This window comes from Protopterus annectens, chromosome 5.part0 (assembly GCF_019279795.1).
Source record: "Protopterus annectens isolate FY-2018-M chromosome 5.part0, PAN1.0, whole genome shotgun sequence".
NCBI classification, from domain to species: domain Eukaryota; kingdom Metazoa; phylum Chordata; order Ceratodontiformes; family Protopteridae; genus Protopterus; species Protopterus annectens.
The window spans coordinates 287,483,907-287,507,729 of record NC_056735.1 but is presented as its reverse complement, the minus strand read 5'-3'; the positions used below and the strand labels follow the sequence as shown (position 1 = coordinate 287,507,729).

Below are 23,823 nucleotides of genomic sequence, written 5' to 3'. Positions count from 1 at the left end.
CTCCATGTAATTAACAAAATCACCTCCTCTAGGGTTAGGTTTAATGACTTGTAAAACCATAAATCTGAAAGAATGTCCCTGATATTTTCTAATGTGCTGATATAAGGCATTATGTGCATCTTTCAATCGTATGGCAGATAAATGCCTAAGAATCCTTTCTTTCAACTTACAGTTGGTTTTCCCAACATGAAATGAACAACATGACACAGTTAGCCAAATAAATCTCATTAGTGGAAAAACAATTATATTCCGCTAAGATAAAAGCTAATTGTTTTTCCACTAATGTGATGAAAGTCAATAAACCCAACCCTAGAGGAGGTGATCTTGTTAATTACAATCTTGTTTGATGGAGTGAAAAAAAGACTTGTGAATGTTCTCTTGGAATCCAAGCTCACATAGGAGATCTCTCACCTAAGTTTGATTCCTGACATTAAAAAAAAAGACTCTGCAGAGGTAAGTGAGTCATCTAAATATGGAAAAATGTGGAAAACAAGTAGCCTGCAATACGGTATAACTGACACTTTGTGAAAATCCTTGGAGATGTGGGCAGCCCAAAGGTTAAGGCAGAGAACTGCTAATGTGATCTAGACACATACATCCTTAAGAAGTGCCTGAAGTCTAGATGATAGGAATGTGATGATAAGCATCTTTTAAATCTAAGGTTAACAAAATCCCAAATGAAGAAGAAGGGGTAACAGGTTGTGAAGTGAAATTCATTTTGAAATTGGACACTATCACATACTGGTTTAGGAAAGAAAGGTTCAGAACTGGTCTCCAGACATAGTTTTTCTTTTTCGGTGTCAGAAATATTCTTGAATGAAAACATCTTCCCAACTGGGAAGAATGTACTGTTTATGTCACCTCTTGTACTGTTTATGTCACCTCTTCCCCTGAGAAAGCATGTGTTGCAGGATAGACTGGAATGGAGGGTGTTGGTCTGATGGATGTGAAATAATTCTCTGGAAAGGAGGGATTAACTAAAACTATAGCTGCTGTGTCAGGCCTGGGATTAGTGGATAACATTTTGAAACACTGAGGAACTTTGTACATTCTGTTTTTTTGGGTGAACGGTTGGCTGTCTTGCTGTCAGAAAAACCTTAGGCTGTGACCAACACATCCTCCAATGCTGACAACACAGGGAGATGGGAGGAGGTTCTGAAAAGTCCAGTTATAACATCTATTTTCTGAGGGACTGGGTAACATCAATGTTCTCCCACAGAAAACACTGATCCATTCCAGAAATAATCTCAGAGAAAGAGAATCCTTTGCTGGAAGATTCAGGCACCATGATTTCCACTGAGTTTGAATCAGAAATCTGAGAAGAAAACCCTGCATCTGTCTCATCACATTCTCAAGAAAAGAGGAATTCCTTTTTCTTTCACCAAGAACCACCATATAAATTGGGACACAGCCAGTACAAGACCCTGAGCTGAATCTAATAAACTATGTCTGCCCAATGGAACTGCTGCAGGAGAATGTGACTGTTTAGTTGCCTTTTATCTTTTTCAACAGAAAGGTTGAAGCAAAAAGGTTTATTAATAGCAGCAGCAGCAGCTTCCCCTGCAATGGCCACAACATTTTGGCTAAGAAGGGGCACTTTCCCAGCCCTTTCTCCCAAAGCTGACAAAAGAGTGGCTCTCCCTTGCCCATTGAGTGTACCCTAACAGCTGCAGTGGATGTGGTTAACCCACAGTCCATAGTGGCTGTATGAACAACGTAAGAGGGATCCAGGAAAGAACATGATTTGTCTGAGAAACTAGCTTTGGCCACATTAGAATCACTGACCTGTGGCTCAGGCAATTGCTAGCTTGCCATGGTGGCAAATGCTGGTTAGTTAACTTTTTTCTTTTTGTGGCTGGAGGAAGGACTGACTGTGGTAGTACTAGTTTGTTCCATGGCCAAAAAGAAAACGGTATTTTTCCTAAGTGAATCTAAACAGTACAAGCCTATAAAATTGAATAACAGTAAAAAGTCACTTTCCCCAATAAAAAGCACTGTAATACAATTTAACTGTTCCAAAAACTAATTTAAAACATTTTCTCCACTGCAATCCTCAATAAGTTGTAACACCTTAGAGTTTTGTTTATCAATAATCCTAGTATAATAGTTAGACAGAGAATGGACAAACTTCATAGAACATTCTTGTTGAATGGATAACCATTCTATATTAAGAGTCTCATCGGGATCTGCCACCAATGGCTGAATCTTGACCCTCAGACCTCTAGGACAAATGTCCTTGGCCAAATAAGATTTCAATAGTTTATGGTGCCTAACATCAGATCTCAATGATCTCATGTTTCTATTCAGATCATCAAATGATTTTTGACATAATTGTTCTGGCTTCAAAAGATTAGAATTAACAGAGCCATCAATGCCCAAACCAATACCAAATAGTGCAAATCATCCTTATCCGAAGATAAATCCAAGAATATTTTATTTAGGTCCATCATAAAAAATTATCAAAAATATGATGTAATACAATAATAAAAGCAACCACGCCTGTGTCAAAACCAACAGATAATAATATTCAAACAATAATGGCCAGAATATAATTAGTGCACAACCATGCACTTTAGAGCCACGTTAGACACAGGACAATAATGGTATAGTATGGACAAAATACTATGCCCCTTGTGTATCTGACATAGATCCGAAGTTAGGCACCTCAAACTAAAATAATAACACCTGATTTTGTCAAAATAGTCAGAGAACAAAAGTCAGAAACAATAGTGGTCAGATCCCAGATAATGTCCAACACTGAATATAAAAGAAAATTAAAAAGGATTATATATACCTATTATGACAATGAACAGTTATATTATTGATATTATTAGTGGTGTTGAAAAATATTTATAATGCTCATATAGGTCCAGTTATTAATATCAAAAGACCTACAGATCAAGCCTACCTAACCTAGGCAATATATAGAAACTTATTCATATATTAGATAATATTTAGTCAATAAACTGACCCTGATCTGAAAAATAGGTACAAAAACTGAACACTACAAATAACACTTTAGAGCCAGATCTAGTAAACCTTATATGTGGTTATCTGTAATACACAGAATATAGACAAAGTCATAACCACAAATATACATAAATGGCGCCTAAATTAGTAATCTAGTACTGTACTTGGTATAATCCTAAAATACACTATTTGCTCCCTGAAAACTATTAGCTAAGATATATGATTAAACACTACAAAACAGTGTTAAATTCAAAACAGATATACACTGCTATTATAAAAAACATATCCAGCAACCAGATAGTTTACTACATTCCTTTAGAAAATAATATAAAATTCACAATAGCCATGGAAAATATGTCTTAGTTCCATAGATCATTGTCGTAGTTTCACTCAACTCATCTATAAATTCAAAAAGGCGATGCCTTATTGGCAAGCATAATGGTAGATCTTAGATCCACAACATAGTTACATGTATAAGATATGCTCTCCAAAATGAAATCGGATTTAGACAATCCGTTCTGAATGAAAAAGAAGCACATAAGAAATATTAAAGTTGCTTTGCTAAGTAACAACTATAACAAAACATAAGCACTGCTTCTACTTTGAAAATATAATATTTGAATGGTATATATTCAGAGGTAAACACTTATAAGCAATTGTCCATATAACTCAATGCAGCGTATTCACTTATAATAATAAGCCTTGGAAGTGTATGAACACACTTGAATGTCCAACTTATAAACAGCTCGACAGTCCACAACAAAGAACAGTTGTAATTGTCCAAGAAGTATACACAATCCTGAAGGCGTATTGCAACAACAGTTCACCCGAAGTGATATTATGGCCTACCCTTTGGATCCAACACACATGTAGTTGCGACATATATTCAAAAGACATGGATGTTAAATCACTGATGTTACTCCAAAAAATGTTCAGTAGCTGTCCATAACACACAATCCATTTTTAGAATGAAAAAAATCCTCGGAAATATGACGAAATTGGTATAATAACTGGATATCAGCTATGTATAAGCAGCCGACACGCCAACATAACACGCCATGAATACCCCAACAAAAAATCCAGCAACGTGTGTCCCAAATGGAGTTCTCCTGCATGCGAGAAGTTGCAAGGCGAAAAAATAAATAAACGCCTTGAAGGTGTATAAACACACTTTACTGTCCAACAAATAGCAAATTGAACAGTCCGCGAACTAAAACAGTTATGATTAACAAAATAAATCATAAAGGCGCGATTCCGATGATAATTCACCCCAAGTGATACTATTGCCAATCCTTTAAATTCAACACGCACACTCAATTCCATAAATCACTGATGTTACACCAAAACGTGTACAGTACCTGGTCATGACACATAAACGACCTTTAAAATGAGAAAAAATCATTGGAAACTTGGCAAATTAGTATAACAAGTAGATATCAACCATGTAGATAACGGCAAACACGCCAACACAGCACACCATGAGGTCCCCAGCAGGAAATTCAACAACGTGTATCCTAAATCAAGTTCCCCTGCACGCGGGAAGTTGCACGGCAAAAAAAGGAGCCCAATTCAAAAAGTATAGCCAGCAACAAGTGAACCGTGTACCAGTAGTTTATTAAAACTGACTACCATTATGTTGTTTGTAATACACTGATGAAGGCCAGAATCTCTGTTGGCGAAAACCGGTCTGTTTTGAATGTAATGTGGTCTTAGCAGTTTTAATAAACTACTGGTACACGGCTCACTTGTTGCTGGCTATACTTTTGAATTGGGCTCCTCCCAATGCTGTGCGACCCTGAATTGATTATATATATATATATATATATATATATATATATATTATATATATATATATATATATATATATATATATATATATATATATATATATATATATATATATATATAGAGAGAGAGAAAGTTAGTAGGGGTGTGGGGGGCACATTAAAATGTGTACTTTTTGTGTTATTTCTTCTTTTAAACAAAAATTGGGGAGGGGGACAAATCCCAGTTTTATGCCTTGAATACTGGTTTTCGATCAAATGAACTTTCGACCAAATGAGTGTCGATCAAATGGTCTGTCGAACAAATGTAGTAGACCCATATATATATATATATATATATATGTATACATATATGTATATATGTTTGTATATATGAGTGCACTAGTTTTGTTGAAACTTTGGTCAACAAAGCAGCTGATGAAATAGCTGTGTGGTATCACTATAGTACTGGGATTTGGGAATATGCCCTTTCCCTGGTACTGCACAAGCTCAAGTAGCTGGGGGTGTAGCCCCTTGCCCCTCCTCAAAAACAGAAGTTATGTTTTATATGATCCTGATATACCAATGCACAAGAATGTATTACTGCTATGGTATGATGACATTATTTAGGAAAGAAATTGCTTACCTTTCTTAAATAATGTCCTTGTATATATGCACTTTAATTTTCTTCTGCATCATTTTCTGTAGGTTGATGTACCGTATACGTGTATGGGACAGGTTCCCATGCTTGTGTACATCAGTGCGGTAAAGAAGAAGCAATGGAGAAAAGAAAATCTCCATTTGCTGTTTTTTTCCACTGTTTAAACAAAAAAAATGAGGTTTTAATAAGGACAGTGCAGAAATACAAGGAAATTAGGTATGTTTCTGTTTCTTTAGTTTTGCAGAATGTACCTGATTTTTCTTGTATTTTGCTATGTCTCCCAGCATATACCAGTATGAAGTCTGGCTGCTCAAAGGTACTTCATTGCCCAAACTTTTTTCTGTCGGTCGCTATATACTCAATTTACAACAGGCACCCTGGTTGGGCTGTCCAATCAGCACGTACCTTTTGAAATACTGAGGACCTTTTATTGTACAATAATGAAGGACTGCACAGTAAATTTCAGTCGATCGTGTTGTTCCGTTATCTAGTTTCTCCAGACTTGCAGATATGTTTGACGTACCTTGTACAGGAATTAAGCAGGGAGGTAAAAGCCAGGCAAATACTGAGTGCATTATTAAATCAGATAATTATACAAGATTAATAAATAAGATAAACTAAGACATATTTTAGATAAATTATTGATCAGTTTTGTGCATAAAAATAGGGCAGATTTTTATGTTATTGTATCAAGAATGGGTCTAATACAAGTGCCATGCTCCAGGCGATAGAAGACCACTGCCTTTCACCACAAGTGCCACACTCCAGGCAATAGAACACCACTGCCTTACACCACAAGTGCCATGCTCTAGGCGATAGAAGACCACTGTCTTATACCACACTCAAACATCTTGAAGCTGTCTTGGACTGCTGTTCAGGTTCAAACTCAACTACATATTTTGATGGGGTGCAATTGTGATGTAGAGAGAGTGGAGCTGCCCGTACTTCTCCCAGCCACAGTAGCCAGATTCAGTAAAGGTTAGTGCAGTAGCCAAAGAGAGGGACTTGGATGGAGTAGTAGTGTAGCTTAGAGACTCGGGTAGCAACTGGGAGTGGGATGGGGTTGGAAGTTTTAGGGTTAGGGACTAGGAGAGGAGTTTAGGGTTAGGAAGTAATTTGGACTTATTAGGAAGCAGGAGGGAAGTTTAGGGTTGGGGAGATGGAGCAGAGTTTTAGGTTTGTAGACATTAGGTTTAGGTATGAGGAAGTGGAGTTTTAGGTTTGGGGTATGATCACATGTTTAGGGTGGGTGATTAGAGTTTTAGGTTTAGGGAGGGATCTGGGACTATAGGGTTAGGAAGTTTAAAGGAAGTGTAACAGAAAGGTAGGACTGAGTAGGAGTTTTAAGGTTAGAGTTAAGGCTCTGGTAGGGCTATGCAGTTCAGTAGGGCTGGGTGGTAAAATGGCCAGGTAATAAGTAGTAACAGGAAGTGAGTGTTAGAGTGTTTTGCTGTGTTTATTTATATAAAGGTGCTCTTTTGTAAATGTGTTTAATATGTTCTTGTTGTTTTGCAAAAATAAATAAATAAATTACAAATAATAGAAAATAAAGGGGAAAACTCAGGCAGCCAGACCTGAAACTAAAACATTTGATAGAACTGGAAGAACTGTAGAGTTGGTAAAAGGTACAAGCCAAAGAAAGAGAGCAGAAAGCAGAACATGAAGTATGTGCACTGCCAAATGCAGTTTTAACAATTAAATCAATTAAAAAGCAATACAACATAAATAAGAAAATCACAAAGTCCCAAAATAAACTAGTATGCGGAAACTCTGGAAGGAGATTTCTTCATAATAGCAGATGTCCACTAAAAAGATAAACAATAAATTTAAAAGTGTTATAAAACACTGCAGACGAAGCTTGCATAAGCAAGCCAGATTTAAGCCACAAATTATATTCATCTGTGTCTATCTAACTTTAAGCTTGCAGATCCCTGTCCTGCCTTAGTGTGCAGGCAACAGTGTCTGTGGAAATGTAGGCATCAAGCAAATTTTATATTTTTATTAAACTCAGATACCTTGTTGTGTCACAAACTAAACTACTAAACTGTTACCTCTTGACATTAAACCTTGCATACAATACTTTTGGAAAGGCTCAGGTTAGGTTAATGATAAAAAAAAAACAGAACAAACAGAAAGGCTGAAGGCACTAAAGGTCTGTACCAATAAAATCCACAAGTAATACCAATAAAGAACCACAGACCACCAGGCTAAAAAACAATAAACCTTAATCCAAAAATGGTAAGCGCTTTCAGGAAACACCATTCATCAGTCGACTCACTACAATAAAATCACACTATTTAAACAAATTATTCAGTCAAAGGTCAGAATTCAGACAAATGGTCTGCACCTCTTCAAAATGGGCTTTAAAGGTACAACCCATTTAAGCCAGTTCTCCTATCTGCTCCAAGTTCAGTAATCCACTGTGTTTCACAAAACTCCATGTAATTAACAAAATCACCTCCTCTAGGGTTAGGTTTAATGACTTGTAAAACCATAAATCTGAAAGAATGTCCCTGATATTTTCTAATGTGCTGATATAAGGCATTATGTGCATCTTTCAATCGTATGGCAGATAAATGCCTAAGAATCCTTTCTTTCAACTTACAGTTGGTTTTCCCAACATGAAATGAACAACATGACACAGTTAGCCAAATAAATCTCATTAGTGGAAAAACAATTATATTCCGCTAAGATAAAAGCTAATTGTTTTTCCACTAATGTGATGAAAGTCAATAAACCCAACCCTAGAGGAGGTGATCTTGTTAATTACAATCTTGTTTGATGGAGTCAAAAAAAGACTTGTGAATGTTCTCTTGGAATCCAAGCTCACATAGGAGATCTCTCACCTAAGTTTGATTCCTGACATTAAAAAAAAAGACTCTGCAAAGGTAAGTGAGTCATCTAAATATGGAAAAATGTGGAAAACATGTAGCCTGCAATACGGTATAACTGACACTTTGTGAAAATCCTTGGAGATGTGGGCAGCCCAAAGGTTAAGGCAGAGAACTGCTAATGTGATCTAGACACATACATCCTTAAGAAGTGCCTGAAGTCTAGATGATAGGAATGTGATGATAAGCATCTTTTAAATCTAAGGTTAACAAATTCCCAAATGAAGAAGAAGGGGTAACAGGTTGTGAAGTGAAATTCATTTTGAAATTGGACACTATCACATACTGGTTTAGGAAAGAAAGGTTCAGAACTGGTCTCCAGACATAGTTTTTCTTTTTCGTGTCAGAAATATTCTTGAATGAAAACATCTTCCCAACTGGGAAGAATGTACTGTTTATGTCACCTCTTGTACTGTTTATGTCACCTCTTCCCCTGAGAAAGCATGTGTTGCAGGATAGACTGGAATGGAGGGTGTTGGTCTGATGGATGTGAAATAATTCCCTGGAAAGGAGGGATTAACTAAAACTATAGCTGCTGTGTCAGGCCTGGGATTAGTGGATAACATTTTGAAACACTGAGGAACTTTGTACATTCTGTTTTTTTGGGTGAACGGTTGGCTGTCTGGCTGTCAGAAAAACCTTAGGCTGTGACCAACACATCCTCCAATGCTGACAACACAGGGAGATGGGAGGAGGTTCTGAAAAGTCCAGTTATAACATCTATTTTCTGAGGGACTGAGAAACATCAATGTTCTCCCACAGAAAACACTGATCCATTCCAGAAATAATCTCAGAGAAAGAGAATCCTTTGCTGGAAAATTCAGGCACCATGATTTCCACTGAGTTTGAATCAGAAATCTGAGAATAAAACCCTGCATCTGTCTCATCACATTCTCAAGAAAAGAGGAATTCCTTTTTCTTTCACCAAGAACCACCATATAAATTGGGACACAGCCAGTACAAGACCCTGAGCTGAATCTAATAAACTATGTCTGCCCAATGGAACTGCTGCAGGAGAATGTGACTGTTTAGTTGTCTTTTATCTTTTTCAACAGAAAAGTTGAAGCAAAAAGGTTTATTAATAGCAGCAGCTTCCCCTGCAATGGCCACAACATTTTGGCTAAGAAGGGGCACTTTCCCAGCCCTTTCTCCCAAAGCTGACAAAAGAGTGGCTCTCCCTTGCCCATTGAGTGTACCCTAACAGCTGCAGTGGATGTGGTTAACCCACAGTCCATAGTGGCTGTATGAACAACGTAAGAGGGATCCAGGAAAGAACATGATTTGTCTGAGAAACTAGCTTTGGCCACATTAGAATCACTGACCTGTGGCTCAGGCAATTGCTAGCTTGCCATGGTGGCAAATGCTGGTTAGTTAACTTTTTTCTTTTTGTGGCTGGAGGAAGGACTGACTGTGGTAGTACTAGTTTGTTCCATGGCCAAAAAGAAAACGGTGCTTCTTTCCTAAGTGAATCTAAACAGTACAAGCCTATAAAATTGAATAACAGTAAAAAGTCACTTTCCCCAATAAAAAGCACTGTAATACAATTTAACTGTTCCAAAAACTAATTTAAAACATTTTCTCCACAGAAAAAAATGAGTTTAGAATGCGTGAATAAACTTTTAAACTGTCAAAAACAAAAGTGTGCTTCCTTTTAAAAGTACAGTAAAGTCACATGACAGCCAATAAAAACACATAAGCCTAGCATAAAATGTACTTTTACTCACAGGAAAGTATGTTAAAATGTTAAAAAATAATATGAGGAATATTTTCTTCCCTAAGTGATGCAAAGAATCACTTGGGTGGGAGGTTAGCATAATGGTTAAGGTATTTACCTTGCAAACACAAGGTGCAGGGTTTGATTCTCACATGGGGTAGTTGGCTAGGCTTAAAATGACCCACAAGGGCAGTTAACCTAGTAATAATCTATGAGCCTATGAATCCATGAACCTATAAGAAAAGGGGGAAGTAAGATGAGTGAGACTCAGTAATTAATGGGAATGACAAGATGAGATCAGTAAGGATGAAACAGGGATAAAGATGTGTGAGAGAGCTACAGGGTTTATGTAATGTGTCCTGAGTGAGTGCAGCTGCACTTTGCTTGAATGACAAAGTGTTCCTTGAGCAGCGTACTTTTGGACATCACTGACTGAGAGAGAAATAGAGTTTCATAGTTTAGGAGCTAGGATGGAGGATGCATGGTCAGCACAAAAAATTTACTTTTTGGATTTAGCAGGGTGGATTGAAATTGAGAGATACCCTTAAGATTATATGCAGGGGTTTTGATGAAAAGTTTTCTAGTGAGAGGGGGCAATGTCTCGTGAGAAAGGGCTTTGTGAATTAGTGATCATAGCAGGAGGTTGGCTCTCAAATGCACTGGGAGCCATTGATGAGAGTTAGGCAGTGGTGTTCATTACTGGAGGAGTTAGTAATGAACTAGTATGTTTTTATTGGAGTTGATTTGTAATCTAGTCATGTTATGTCACATTTTGATCCAGAAAAAAGAAACAACATTTTATAGATGCCAGTTCAGTTGTAGTATGACCATTTTTAACTAAAATCCACAAAGGCAACTTTAAGATGAGGTATTTATAAACGTAGGCATAAAACCATGTCACCCCGTGGATAGACAGCTGTCTCACTGACATGACAAAAGAAGTTAGGATAGGAGAATCCACCTCCACAAATTGGCCAGTTACTAGCCAAGTCCCACAACGATCAGTGCTAAGTTCTCTCCTTTTTGGAATTTACTTCTCTGAAGTCAAGGCAAATGTCATGGGGCTCTGACGGGAAAGTTTGTAAACAATTATAAACTATGAATAGTCACTGAATCCCCATAAGACACAGATACCCTTCAAGACGGCCTGACACACAAACAACTGGTGCCAAAGCTATAGATTACAACTTGATGTGGAAAAAATGCATAACAGTACCCTTTGGAAACACAGCCTCTCCTGGAAATTATCACATTCATAATATACCCCTAAAAGTAAACACAGTGTTCATTAATCTGGGAACTCGTGTTGACAATAACCTGACCTCTGACCATTATGTGTTCACTGTGGTGAGAAAATCATTCTGCATTGCACATCTAATAAGTAAGGGCATAGCATCTAGAGTCAAGAAGGTCATTGTTCCACTGTATTCGGCTCTCATCAGACCAATTGACAAGAACAATGCATCCTTCAGGATGTACCTGACCAGGCACTTGCAACAGCCTGAGAAATAATGGAGGTTCCTCACAAAAAGAATACAGGGAACAAACAATAAGTCCTATGTGGATTGTCTCAAATCCCTATCCATATACTTGGTCTGCTAGACACTGCTGCAAGGTGATACATGCCCAGCCTACAAGGCATCTGCTTATCCCACACTTACAAATCTGTTTCATACCTACAAAGCATCAGAAGTACCCTAAATAGGACCTAAACCTCATCTGCAATATAAACAAGGCATGTTGGAGGAACAGGTATGTGTCTCAAAGAACGCTCCTCCCTAAACCTATTTAAATGTAAATTGGACCAATGATTGGAAATCACAAATACACCCATGCTTTGGCACTTATGTTTCTAAAAGCCAGGAGCAACTTGTGAACACTTTTTGTGTACAAAGTCTATATCATAACCATACAATTCCTTGGGGTATTGATGTATGCCAGCAATATTTTGGTAAATCTGGGGTAAGCCTGGCTAGGCTTAAAATGGCTCTTATACTGACAGCCTAGTAACCAGTTATGAACTAATGAACCTGGGTATGATCAAACTGGGGATACTTAAAATGAGAATAGCCAATCACTGTAATCATCTCCCATTTTTCATCAAAAATTACCACTGAATTCAGTGAGATCAATGAACTGTAGGGGGAACTGCTTCCCTCAATATGCGTCATCTCACTGTTAGTTTATTTAGAGATGGGGAATAGAAGATACAGGCCCCCTCACATTTTTTTGCCTGTTTCTGTTTAATGAACAGATTTTTATTCCGTGATGCACTTTCCCCAATGCATTGTTCTGTTGTGGATCACTATAAAACTAATTGCACATGCCAGTAGATCATGCAGAACACATGGAAACCTATTGGAGGTGTGATACCCATCGTTGTGAGTTAAATAACTCCAAAAAAGTACAGTGCAACATCAAGTGAAAAACAATGAATGTTCAGACTTGCTGTAACACCTTTAAAGCATTTCAGCAGGGAGCTTAACCACCCTGCAACATATATATATATATATATATATATATATATATATATATATATATATATATACGAACGGTGAGAACTTATTTATTTATCTATTTTATTTATTTATTTGTGGGGGTAAAGCCATGATCTCCATACACCTTTTTCACACTCAGCTGGGAGCGTTGTCTGGTTAAGTGTGTTGTAACACAGAAAAGGAGGAATGCTCAGAAGTACCACCACACTGGAGTTTGCACATATTTCCCATATTTACATCTTCAGGCTTACCAGTCTGAAATAATGTGATTATGAGCCTTAGAATATAAACAGAAACACCCAGAAAACATTAGTCACATGACTCACAAGTCTAAGTTCAAATTCAGACTCATTATCACATATATAATTTAAAAACATATCAACTATAAACAGAGCAGAGCAAAATGAAGTCATAATTAAAATCAGACAGCTGTATGAAAGCTAGAAATATCATATGTCAAAGACAATAAATGCATTTTAATGGACCGTTTGAATTCAGACAGTGTGAGTGGGGCTCCATCAACTACTGGAGGAGGGTGTTCCAGAGGTGTGGAGCCTGGCAAGAGAAAGAATGGATTCCAGACATCTCCAGCTTTTGTGTGGAAGCTCCAAATATAGCAATGTAAAGCTCCTTAAGATATGGAGGACCTACAGTCTCTCTTGTAGAGCTAATTAAAATGACACAACTTTACAGGAATATTATACTCACGTGGCATCCAGAAATGGAGTAATATGATAACTGGGAGTAATTGTAAGTGACTGAGCTACAGAATTCTGCACCAGCTCCAATTATATAAGCTCATTGCTAAATAGCTTCTGGTACAGGAATTTACAGTAATCAATACGAAAGACAGGGTATGTATCACCACCAAAATGTCCTCAAAAGAAGGTACTTGATATGAGGGACGTTTCTTAGATAGAAAGGTGATCTGACAACAGATGACACCTGGTTCATAAAAATCCACACAATGATTATGACAACAAATGTTATCTTAAAGCCACTTTACATGACAGTTGGATTTAACAATGAACAACATGAGTCCTCTAAAGTGACATAAACAGCCATGGGAATAAGTTATGACCATGGAGTTAGAGGTGTTGAATACTAAGAAATTAATTGGTGTTGGCAAGTTTACGGCCCAGAGGGATAAAGCTCTTACTGTGTTCCAGATGACCCATTTTCAATTAGTGGCATGGTCACTGGAGGGGCTGCAAGGAGAGGATGGGACTGCATAGCTGACATCGTCCTCCCCTCCGGGGAGGGGGGGGGGCTAGGCTTATTGCAATACTGCAGCATTACAAGCCAGGCAAGCTCTATGCTGCATAAGCAGTGTGCTACTTCCTTAGATGGTTGTGCAGAAGCAGGAATGTACCTTCCAAAGGCAGCAATTGTGGAGCTGACAAGGCTGCTGCAGGACAGCTAAAGTTAGAGATCAATCCAACACACACCACAGCAGCAGCATCACACTGCACTAGTATCCTCAATCTCCTTACAGCCCTGGATGTGGGTTAGGATGAGCCTAGGAGATGTACTGAACGAGGGGAGGAGGTGCTCTGGGAAGGGAAAAATAAGTCCTGATTTAGTGTTTTGCTTTACAGAATGTTTGTGGTTGGACAACTTTTAAGCATTTGTAAGGAGTAACAATTTCTTCAGTGGATATTAAAAATATAAGCTGAACATTTTTCAATTTAACAAATGTTTAAGTTGCATCACTATATGGTAACACTGTGTCAGCTGACCAGTGAAACTGCTCAGAATGTAACACTTGATGTATAACTTCACATCAGAAAAGATTAAATCACTTGCAATAAACTACATAAATGTTTATTTCCATATCATCTTACCGATTCTACAGGTGAGACATGCCATATCGTAACAGTATTTTCATCTGCTTCATTGTTGATTGACACATAAGATGGCTGATAAACCTTAGTTGGTTCCAGGATTAAAATCTGCAAAGAAGGGTAGTAATTTACCATAACAACGTGAAAGCTGATAATTTTTACACAATGTTAATATTACTGTTAGTTTATTTTCATTCATACCACAGGACTAATTTGCACTCACAAATAAATTAAACTTGATCACAACTGTCTGCAACACAGAACCCCCCCTGACAGTCAAATATCTATGGTCCACTGACGTACAAGTCTGTACAAGCTTCTGTGCCTGGAAGGGTAACAGATTAAATGAATGTGTGGGGCAGGAACTTACAGCCCTAACATCAAACTATCTTGATCTTATTATATGCACTGAGACATACATAAATACCGGGATTTATCAAGCGTCTGACATAGATGATAATGGAGCCATTTATGAGTGGTGCTTTTTGGTCTGAGAGATACCACATGGCTCATTCCTGTCTGTATGACTATTGGAAAGCTTTCATTCTGTAAACGAGATAGCACTGAACACTGACAACTGATGGTTCTCTTAATTTGTGAGGGGCATTTTTTTTTTAATTAACGTCTTAGAAATGAATTCTTCATAGTACAAAAGGGCTACTTCTCCACATTTTACTTCTTCAAATTCCACTTTTTCTTTTAGTGGATATTAGAAATAAGGAAATAGAAAATGTCACAATAAAACAATGGAATACTCTGTAGAGGGTGTGTGGTCACGATATTCTACTTAAAAAAAGTCATATTATTTATAAAGTCAATACAGTACTGTCCACCATATGCAAAACCTGTTACTTACATTGTGAATGCAGAATATAAATAAACTAGTTTCACACAAGATTAAATATACTGTAAACATCTCATAAGATTTCAAAGTAATGACTTAATTTATGATCTTCTTCAGTTTTTAACAGCATATCCCCATGTCATTAAAAGAACTTAGTAGACAGACTGACAGACAGAAAAACACTCTCACACAAATACACACACACACACACACACACACACACACACACACAGACACACACACACAGACACACACACACACACACACACACACACACACACACACACACACACACACACAAAACTTTTGAAGCAAAGAAACACTTGAGTAGATTAGCACAACAGCAGCAGTAAGCTATAAAATAGATACAGCATTCAGATTTCTAACATTCTAGTAAATCATATTACTTGGCATAGTTGGAAACTTTGCACTCTATGCATCCTTCCAGATTTGTATACACCATGATCAGCCGGGATATAATTCTAAAATAAATGTTATTTAAGGCCCAGTAAATTCACATATAATCAGTATATACAGTGTATGTGAATTATTACTTTTCAACTCATGTAATAATTTCAACTATGAAATACTATACAATTTAAAGCAAATGACTTTCTGTAATTGTTTAAAGGGTATTATACTCAATATTATGCATGTATGCATGTGCACACACACACACACACACACACACACACACACACACACACACACACACACACACACACACATACACACACACCACAATAACCTGAATCAATTACAGCCAGATGGATGCAAAATTCAAATAAAAACTGAACAGTGTGAGTAGAACGTGCACAAACATTTGAAATGTATGCCTAGAAAAGCTGTAAAGTTGTAAAAACAAGGTTGACACATTGCTCATCACACTGGACCTTATGTTTCTACCTCGGACAAACTGACACACAGTGGCACCAACTTCCCATCTCAAGGCATAGAGTATCCATCACCTCAAGACCTTCATGTCTGCCTCCTGTAATATACCTGGGAACATCTGGGCCTGCTCCACTGATCTAGAGAGCAATGACCCCAGATGAGGTCCATTCCAAGTGACCCAAGTTCAGTTAATGGCTTGCACATCTGCCAGAGCTGGTATGGGGAGGTTGGGCATGTCTGTCCTTAGAGGGGGGTGAAGATTTAGATTGTTCAATGCCACTATCCTTCAGAGGAGGGGTAGCAATGCAAAGGATGGCCCAGATGTGAGCATATAGCAGCCAAGCAAGATGTGAAAATGATAGCCCCATCGCAGGAGTATGCACTCACATGGGGATGGTGTGGTGACTCCTTCAGTGACAGTGCTCCTTTGTCTTGTACCAATGTGAGGGGCTATGGCCATATGAAATACATCCTCAATGCTAGACAGAGCCCAAACCACTGAATGAGGCCACCTGTATGTTGGGGTCCCCCAGGTTGCTCTCACCTTCACTAGGGAATTCCTAGGTAGGGGAATCAAATGGATCTAGCTGATTGGAAAGGCTAAGCAGTTGCTAGGTGCACTGGCAAAAGGAATAAAGTGAAAAAAAAACGTGAATGACTGATGCATAGTGTGGTTAAAATGTGCACCGATCAACACAGCCTGATATGCACACTCCATGCATCATGTTTGCTCTGTGCAACAGCACTCTGTCATTTTATGCCTTTCATGGCCGATTAGTCTGGAGCCTGGACTGCATCTTGATGGTCTAACAGTACTGCTGCGTGCTGCATCTGTTGCTGTCAGGGGGGCAGTTGTGGAGCTGCCAGTTGCAGCTGTTCCCCTACATTATCTTTTAACAAGGACCTCTGATGCCTGTGTGTGTGTGTGTGTGTGTGTGTGTGTGTGTGTGTGTGTGTGTGTGTGTGTGTGTGTGTGTGTGTATGTGTGTGTGTGTGTGTGTGTGTGTGTGTGTGTGTGTATGTGTGCGCACACGTGCGTACATGGATGCATGTGTGTGTATAGTGCTATGCTGCTGTTCTGCCGTATTGTGTGGGATCTCTGTGAATGGCATAAACTAGGGCTTCAGCAGGAATTGATCATCACCTGCAACAAAATATTAATATGTGCAGGGGTAATAAATTATTACACATGAAAATTTAGCTACATACCTAAACATCAGCCATTGCACATGTATTTACCAACTAGATGGCAATGGCGAATTTCAGGTAACGGTGATATTGCTGTGATATGTGTCATGTATGTGAATCATGTCATCTGGGTGGGTGCTGTGCAGATAATACATTGGTTATAATCCTACACATTTTACACATTATCTGGTAGTTTACAGAATGGTAGCCCTTCCTTTTGATAAACCTATGTGTTTCACTATATAGATTTAACAAAGCTGACATTTTATCATCTGTAGTATCTCTAACTGTTCATTGTTGTTCCTTCTTTTCACCATAGGTATCCCTATACCATACAATACATTTAGGCACATACAAATGTTCCATATACTCTCTAGTAAATAATTATGCTTAAACTTTTGCTTCCTCTTCATCTTCCTCTGCTATACCCAGATTATAATGCATCTTTTCATGCACACACTGTGAATGTTCTGGTATTTTTGCACAAATGTTTTTTAATCACTTCTTTTTCAATAAAAGTTTATAAAAAAAACGATGCTCGTGACTTGTAAAATTATACTAATCAGCTTGTATTTCTTTTAAGCCCTTTTTATTTTTTAACAATTGAGTTATTTGGATTCATAAAAATATACATATGAGTAATCTGTGGTTCCATAAGCAAATTCATTGATTAGAGGGAGCTGTTTATTCATTTTAATAAGTTTCTAAACTTTACTGGATAATTCACTTTGATTGCATTTTACTTTTCTATATCACATAAAATCGTACATTTGTTTTACTGCAAAAGTTCATTGTGCTACGTAACCACTCTTCTCTTTGTCCCATCATGAACAAGTGCCCTTTTACCTTTAGGTTTCCCTTTGAAACCAAACTCGGGTAGTCCTCATCACCATTTTGGTTAGAGGAGGGTTTCCACTCTTGTTGCACCAGTTTCATGTAATTGTTTTCTGGAATTGCATGTTTCTTTATTAAAAGCAGTTCCTCTCACTGAATGCCTCAGCACTATCTTTTATGTACAGCACACCTTCAGATAATTAAATACCTGGAGTCGTAATATGTGCCATACACTCATTGCTTTACATGTTGCTCAGTTACAAAAGTGCAGTCCCATTAATGCATTTGCTCGATAAAAATGTAGTTTTACTGTGTACACAGCACATGCCACAAGTTAGTATGCAGTCAAGAAAGGAAATAAGACACAGAATAGCTGTAGGTAAAAGGTTCTGCAGAGAAGTATGATGATAAACATCACTGTTAGAAAAAGTGCATCCTTGACTTTGTAATGCACAAGTACGAATGTTACATGCTGTATCAATGATGGTAGATTCAGAAGGCTAGAAATGGATCACACTTTTAAGTAAAGCATTTCAGATTCCACATTAAAAATTTTATTTTAGAAAATAATTATGGAAAATGGATTTTAAAATCTCTGTTTTTAAATCTTTTTTGCAGGCATACTTTTCAAAGTTAAGTGTTATGCTTTTACTCACATTGGTAAGTCATTAGTGAAATTTTGTATCCAACTGGCTGCAATTTATGCAGATTACTGTAGTGCATGTGTGTGTGTATCTAAGAGAGCATTAATATAAACTTGGTCACCTACTGTGGACGTTATTTGAGGCTTTGCCTTTTACAGCAGTGGAGCTGGCTCAGACATTCCCAGGAATGTCACAGGAGAAAGATACAGAGGTACTGAGATAATGGGTACTCTGTGGGATCTACTTTGATCCAGCAAATTTATGTTTCACCAAAACATAAATTCGCGAGCTCACTTACCCAAAAGTGCATTTTTTCAAAAATGCACTTTCGTGTAAAACCTAAACCAAAAAAAAAAACACACTAAACACAATTATGCAGGGGGAAAAGCCCCCATCCACCACCCATGTGGGGGGGCTCCACCCCACCCCACTCCCCCACTTTAATATTCTCACTCCGAGATCGCACTACAGTGGCGAAAAGGAAATATTCCCTTATCCTCACTGTACCACAATCTCAGCAGTAGGTTGTTTAGTTGTACATCAACACTAAACATTGATGTACAACTAAACTAACATGCAAACTGCATGTTTTTATTTCATTTCTCCTCTTTTTTTTTTTTAATTATGTTCTTACACGAAAGTGCATTTTCGAAAAAATGCACTTTCGTGTAACTGACTTCCCAAATTTACATTTTAATGAAACGTAAATTTGCTGGATCAAAGTAGATCCACTCTGTTATATAGACAATTCACTCCTTAGAGGGGGAGAGGTGCCAATATGTGACAGTGGTCTGAGGCAGAAACAGGATCTCCAAGGTGATGTTTACTCTACTGCACAAATGATTTCTTCCTGTGATGGGGTGGAAAGCTGCTACATTACCATGACCTACAATTACTATCCTAGCTTATTGCACTAAGACTTGGGGTTTCTCTGACATGAATGGACTGACTGTCATGGCCACCCATTATGGGAGATGACATTGCACACATACCAATAAAATTGAGGACTGTCTACCACACAATGACCACATTATACAATCTCTTGTGGAATGTATCATGCCTTGACCTTGCACAGCATTACTGTTGTGTGAGTGATAGCACTGGCAATGCTTCACATGGAGGTAATGATGAAAGTAGTGTATGCCACCAAAGACATCATTAAACCAATGAGGACTTGGCTCCATGTTTCATAAGTACCATGCAACACAGTAGCCAGCTCCATGCTGGCCTGAGTTGCAGCATATTGTGCCTTGATGATACTTTGGCACATCTGCTGATTGATCTATAATGCCACTTTCAAGTCAGGAGTCAACTGTGATACCTGTTGTCGCGGGGCTGTAAAATGGTGTGAATAACCACCTTGGTGTGCCCATCTTCTGCCACAGTATCAGCCACAAGGACAGCATCATTGGTGATCAGAGCACTCAGCCTCATAGGTTTGTTACATCTTTCTTCAGCTTGCAATGGAGGTGGATGCCCACCCTGGATACAGGCAGACAGTGCCACTATATCACTGGAGAGTGACTCAGGTATGATTGTCTTACCATCATCATCATCATCATAAATAGCACCTGCACAACTGCCAGCATCACAGAGTGTTGTTTTACCCCAACCTAGCCACCACAAGTGTCACTGTACAAGTTGCCTGCCCCATGAAATCACAACAAAAGAAACACTAAGATCAGCATGAGTACCTCAGGCAAAACCATGTCCCTGGAGCAGGCATGCTAAGGATGACTATGCAGGCTGTATCATACAATCTCACCCTACTTCTTCTTCTACCCTGACATGGCTAGATTCCTGATGTTCAAATAACAAAACATAGGTAACATATGCTGTCAACCTACAATGTGTGGTGCTATTGTACTGAGCTTTGTGGAACAGGGTATTTAAAAGATGCGTCATCTACAAAGACATGTAGGAGTGGGTCAATCCTCTAGCCACTATCCACTACTCCTAGGATGACACAAAATGCATAAAAAAAAAACCTTGGCTCAATTAACCTGCTAATCCCCAGTACCCCCTCCCCCGCCTTATGACCAATCTCTAAGCTGTTGCGTTGCATACCTTTTCCTTGTTAAGGCATAGCATGCCTGTAACCTTCTTACAACACTGATGTTGTGTGCACCCACAACCCCTCATGGTATCTGTGGCATACCTGGTCCCAAAAAGAAGGCTGGTCAGCATTCCTCTACCTAACAGCCATCCACGTGTCCTAAATAACTGTTGCAGGATATCATTATCTGCAAGGATGAAAATTTCCAGCTTCTGCCATCCACCTCATCCTCTGTGAACACACAATATGGTGATACAGTGTGCTGTTTGGACTGGTTGGATGACAATTACAAAGGAGAAACCTAAGAGACAGCTATGGAGGAATGCTATATGATGGATGCAGGGACAGATATAGAATTACAATACAACAGGAGCATTTGTCACATACCAATCTATATACACTCCCTTCTGAACTCATAACTATTTGATATGGTCAAAAAGTATGTATATGGTATGGCAGTCATCATTGCTGGAAACATAAAGGGACATCTTGAATAATGCTTGTAAGACAGCTGTACTTTGGTACAGTGAGGGTGATACATGCATGAAGTTATAGTATGCATTAGGCCTACTGTATGTGCCATCATATAGTTTAGACAAACCTATGTTCAGCATAAAAGTGAAGAGAATACACGGGGTAGGCTGTGCTGACATCATGAGCTTCCCTGTCAACAGTACAGTCTACAAACAAGAAACCGAGACACACATCTTCATACTGCTACACATTTCTACTGTGAATTCCAGTATAAAGGTGTACAGGCACATGAGGGAAGGGGAGGATAAAGACAGGGATCTCTGTGGACTCTCAAACTGAGCTCATTGAACTACACATCACTGCTGATAGGATTCATCATGAACAAATAGATTTTTTTACACAACATCTTCGTTATCCCCTGATGACCATTTAACATTCCTCAGCGTTCTAAATGATTTCCCTTCCTTCCTTTTTTTCTTCTATCATTCTTTTCCTCTGGTAACCAGGAATGTCTGACTGGGTGATGCAAGACTCCTTTTCAACAGACTCCAAGGGAGAAAAGCTCCAGGAAGAGTAAAAAATGTTTACATACAGAGGATATAAAAAGTTTACACACCCCTGTGTGCACACGTATGCAACCAGCTTATTGTACACTTTTTTATTTTTTTTATATTTTATCCCTTAACAGATTTGTTTGTTTTTCAATTGAATTGTACAGCTTTATAGGTCACATTAAAGGTGGGAACATTTTTGAATGATTTATTGTGGTCTCATTTTTTATATAACAAAAACTTAACATTTTAACAGGGGTGAGTAAACTTTTTTATATCCACTGTACATAGAAACAATAATAAATAAAAACAGTGCAGATAAAGATGAAGGCATGATGGCAAATGTTAAATTCTAGTGCAATGAAAGATTGTGTCTTCATGGGCATCAGGACCAGTTTTAAGCCATGAGTTTCTAAAGTATAGCTAAACAATCCACTTATGCTGTATAAAAGATCAGAAAAAGTACATTGCATGTCTACAGCTAGTGGGGTTTGGCTTTATTCACCAGAATATTCCTACAAAGCTTTAAAAAGTAAAAGATTAAGAGTATTCAGAAGTCGTGTAGTTGAAATACTGATATATCCTTAAGGGGTCATTTGCATATATTCCATGGGACCCCACTACAGGAGGTTCATGTATTAAAAACTCCAAAATCCAAGATGCAAAAAACTAAGAAATTAAAACAAAAACTGGCAACTTCACTGAAGACTGAATCCACAAAGTTTAATGAAGCGCTTTTCGTCCAAATACTTCTTTGAACTTCATCAGAAACTAACATTTACAAAAATCAATTTTAAATAGTCATGTTTAACCATGATTAAAATCAGCTATCTCTCCATCGTAAAATTTAAAGGAACAGTAGTTAAAATAGCATTCTGAACATAATATGCATTTTCCTGTTCTTTAAAACTGCCTTATTTAACAAGCAAGTGAATACATTTATTGCAGCAGCAATGTGGTGAAAATCATATACAAAAATTATGTAAAAATGTAGAGAGTCTCCTCATTTATCTAACCTTACATTATAAACATTTTCAAGTAAAAATTAATAAGTAAAATATAATTTCTATAATGTTGTTATATTTCATCTCATTAAACGTTTCAGTTTTAAACAACATGTGATAGAACACATGTCGTTTAATCCTGGAAAGTTATATCATTGAGACGAATTTGCCAGAGCAATTCCAACTTTTCTAATAATAAGGTGAATGGACCCCCTCTTGGATTACTGTCCACTTGATCAAGTATCCAGAATTTAAATGTATGTCCTGGATATTGTTCTATATGCTTTGCTAAAGCATTGTCCACTTTGTGTTTATTAATACAATATATATGTTCGTATATGCGGCCTCTCATTCTACGCTCGGTTTTACTGACATAGAATGAATCGCAGTTTTGACATTTAACCATATATATGTTCATTTTGGAGTTACAATTGACTTTTCTTCTGTTACTCAAATGTGTGCTGTTTATGTGCAGTGATGCACCTACATGAATGTATTTGCAATAGGGGCAACTACCACATTGTTTTATCCCTATTGCATATGATTGGATCCTGCACTCACCTTCAAATATATTCTTAAGTGTTCTACCCTTCCTAGTAATGAATCTTGGTTCTGTACCCAGTTTGTCCACTATTAGTTTGTCCTCTAACAGAATATTCCATTTTTTTATCAGTATGTTTTTTATGTGGTGATAATCAAGGTTAAAAGTTGTAATATAGCTCATTGTGAAATTAGTTTGGTTCGTACCTGTCCCAATGATTGTGTCCTGGACCTGATTTTCCATATCAACCTGACTATCATTCATAGAATAGTCATTCAACCCAGTAGGGTGTTGTATACTCAGAATGGGTATGTACACACCATTAATTCTTTTCTCCACAACTTCTTCTATTAGTTTGTCAATCAAAGTACTTGGGTATGCTCTTTTTGTGAATATTTTTTTCAAAAACTGGCACTCACTATGGAAGTCCTCATCTGTAGACACCATTCTGG

At 37.8% G+C, this 23,823-nt stretch overlaps 1 protein-coding gene across 1 annotated transcript in view; it reads right to left on the bottom strand.

Annotated features, from left to right (window-relative positions):
- MAP3K15 (mitogen-activated protein kinase kinase kinase 15) overlaps nt 1-23,823 on the bottom strand; it is a 1,833,462-nt gene that overhangs the window by 836,748 nt on the left and 972,891 nt on the right. Inside the window, exon 11 of the mRNA XM_044072272.1 lies at nt 14,342-14,449. Within this exon, the coding sequence (XP_043928207.1) occupies nt 14,342-14,449 (108 nt within the window). The remainder of the gene's footprint in view (nt 1-14,341; nt 14,450-23,823) is intronic.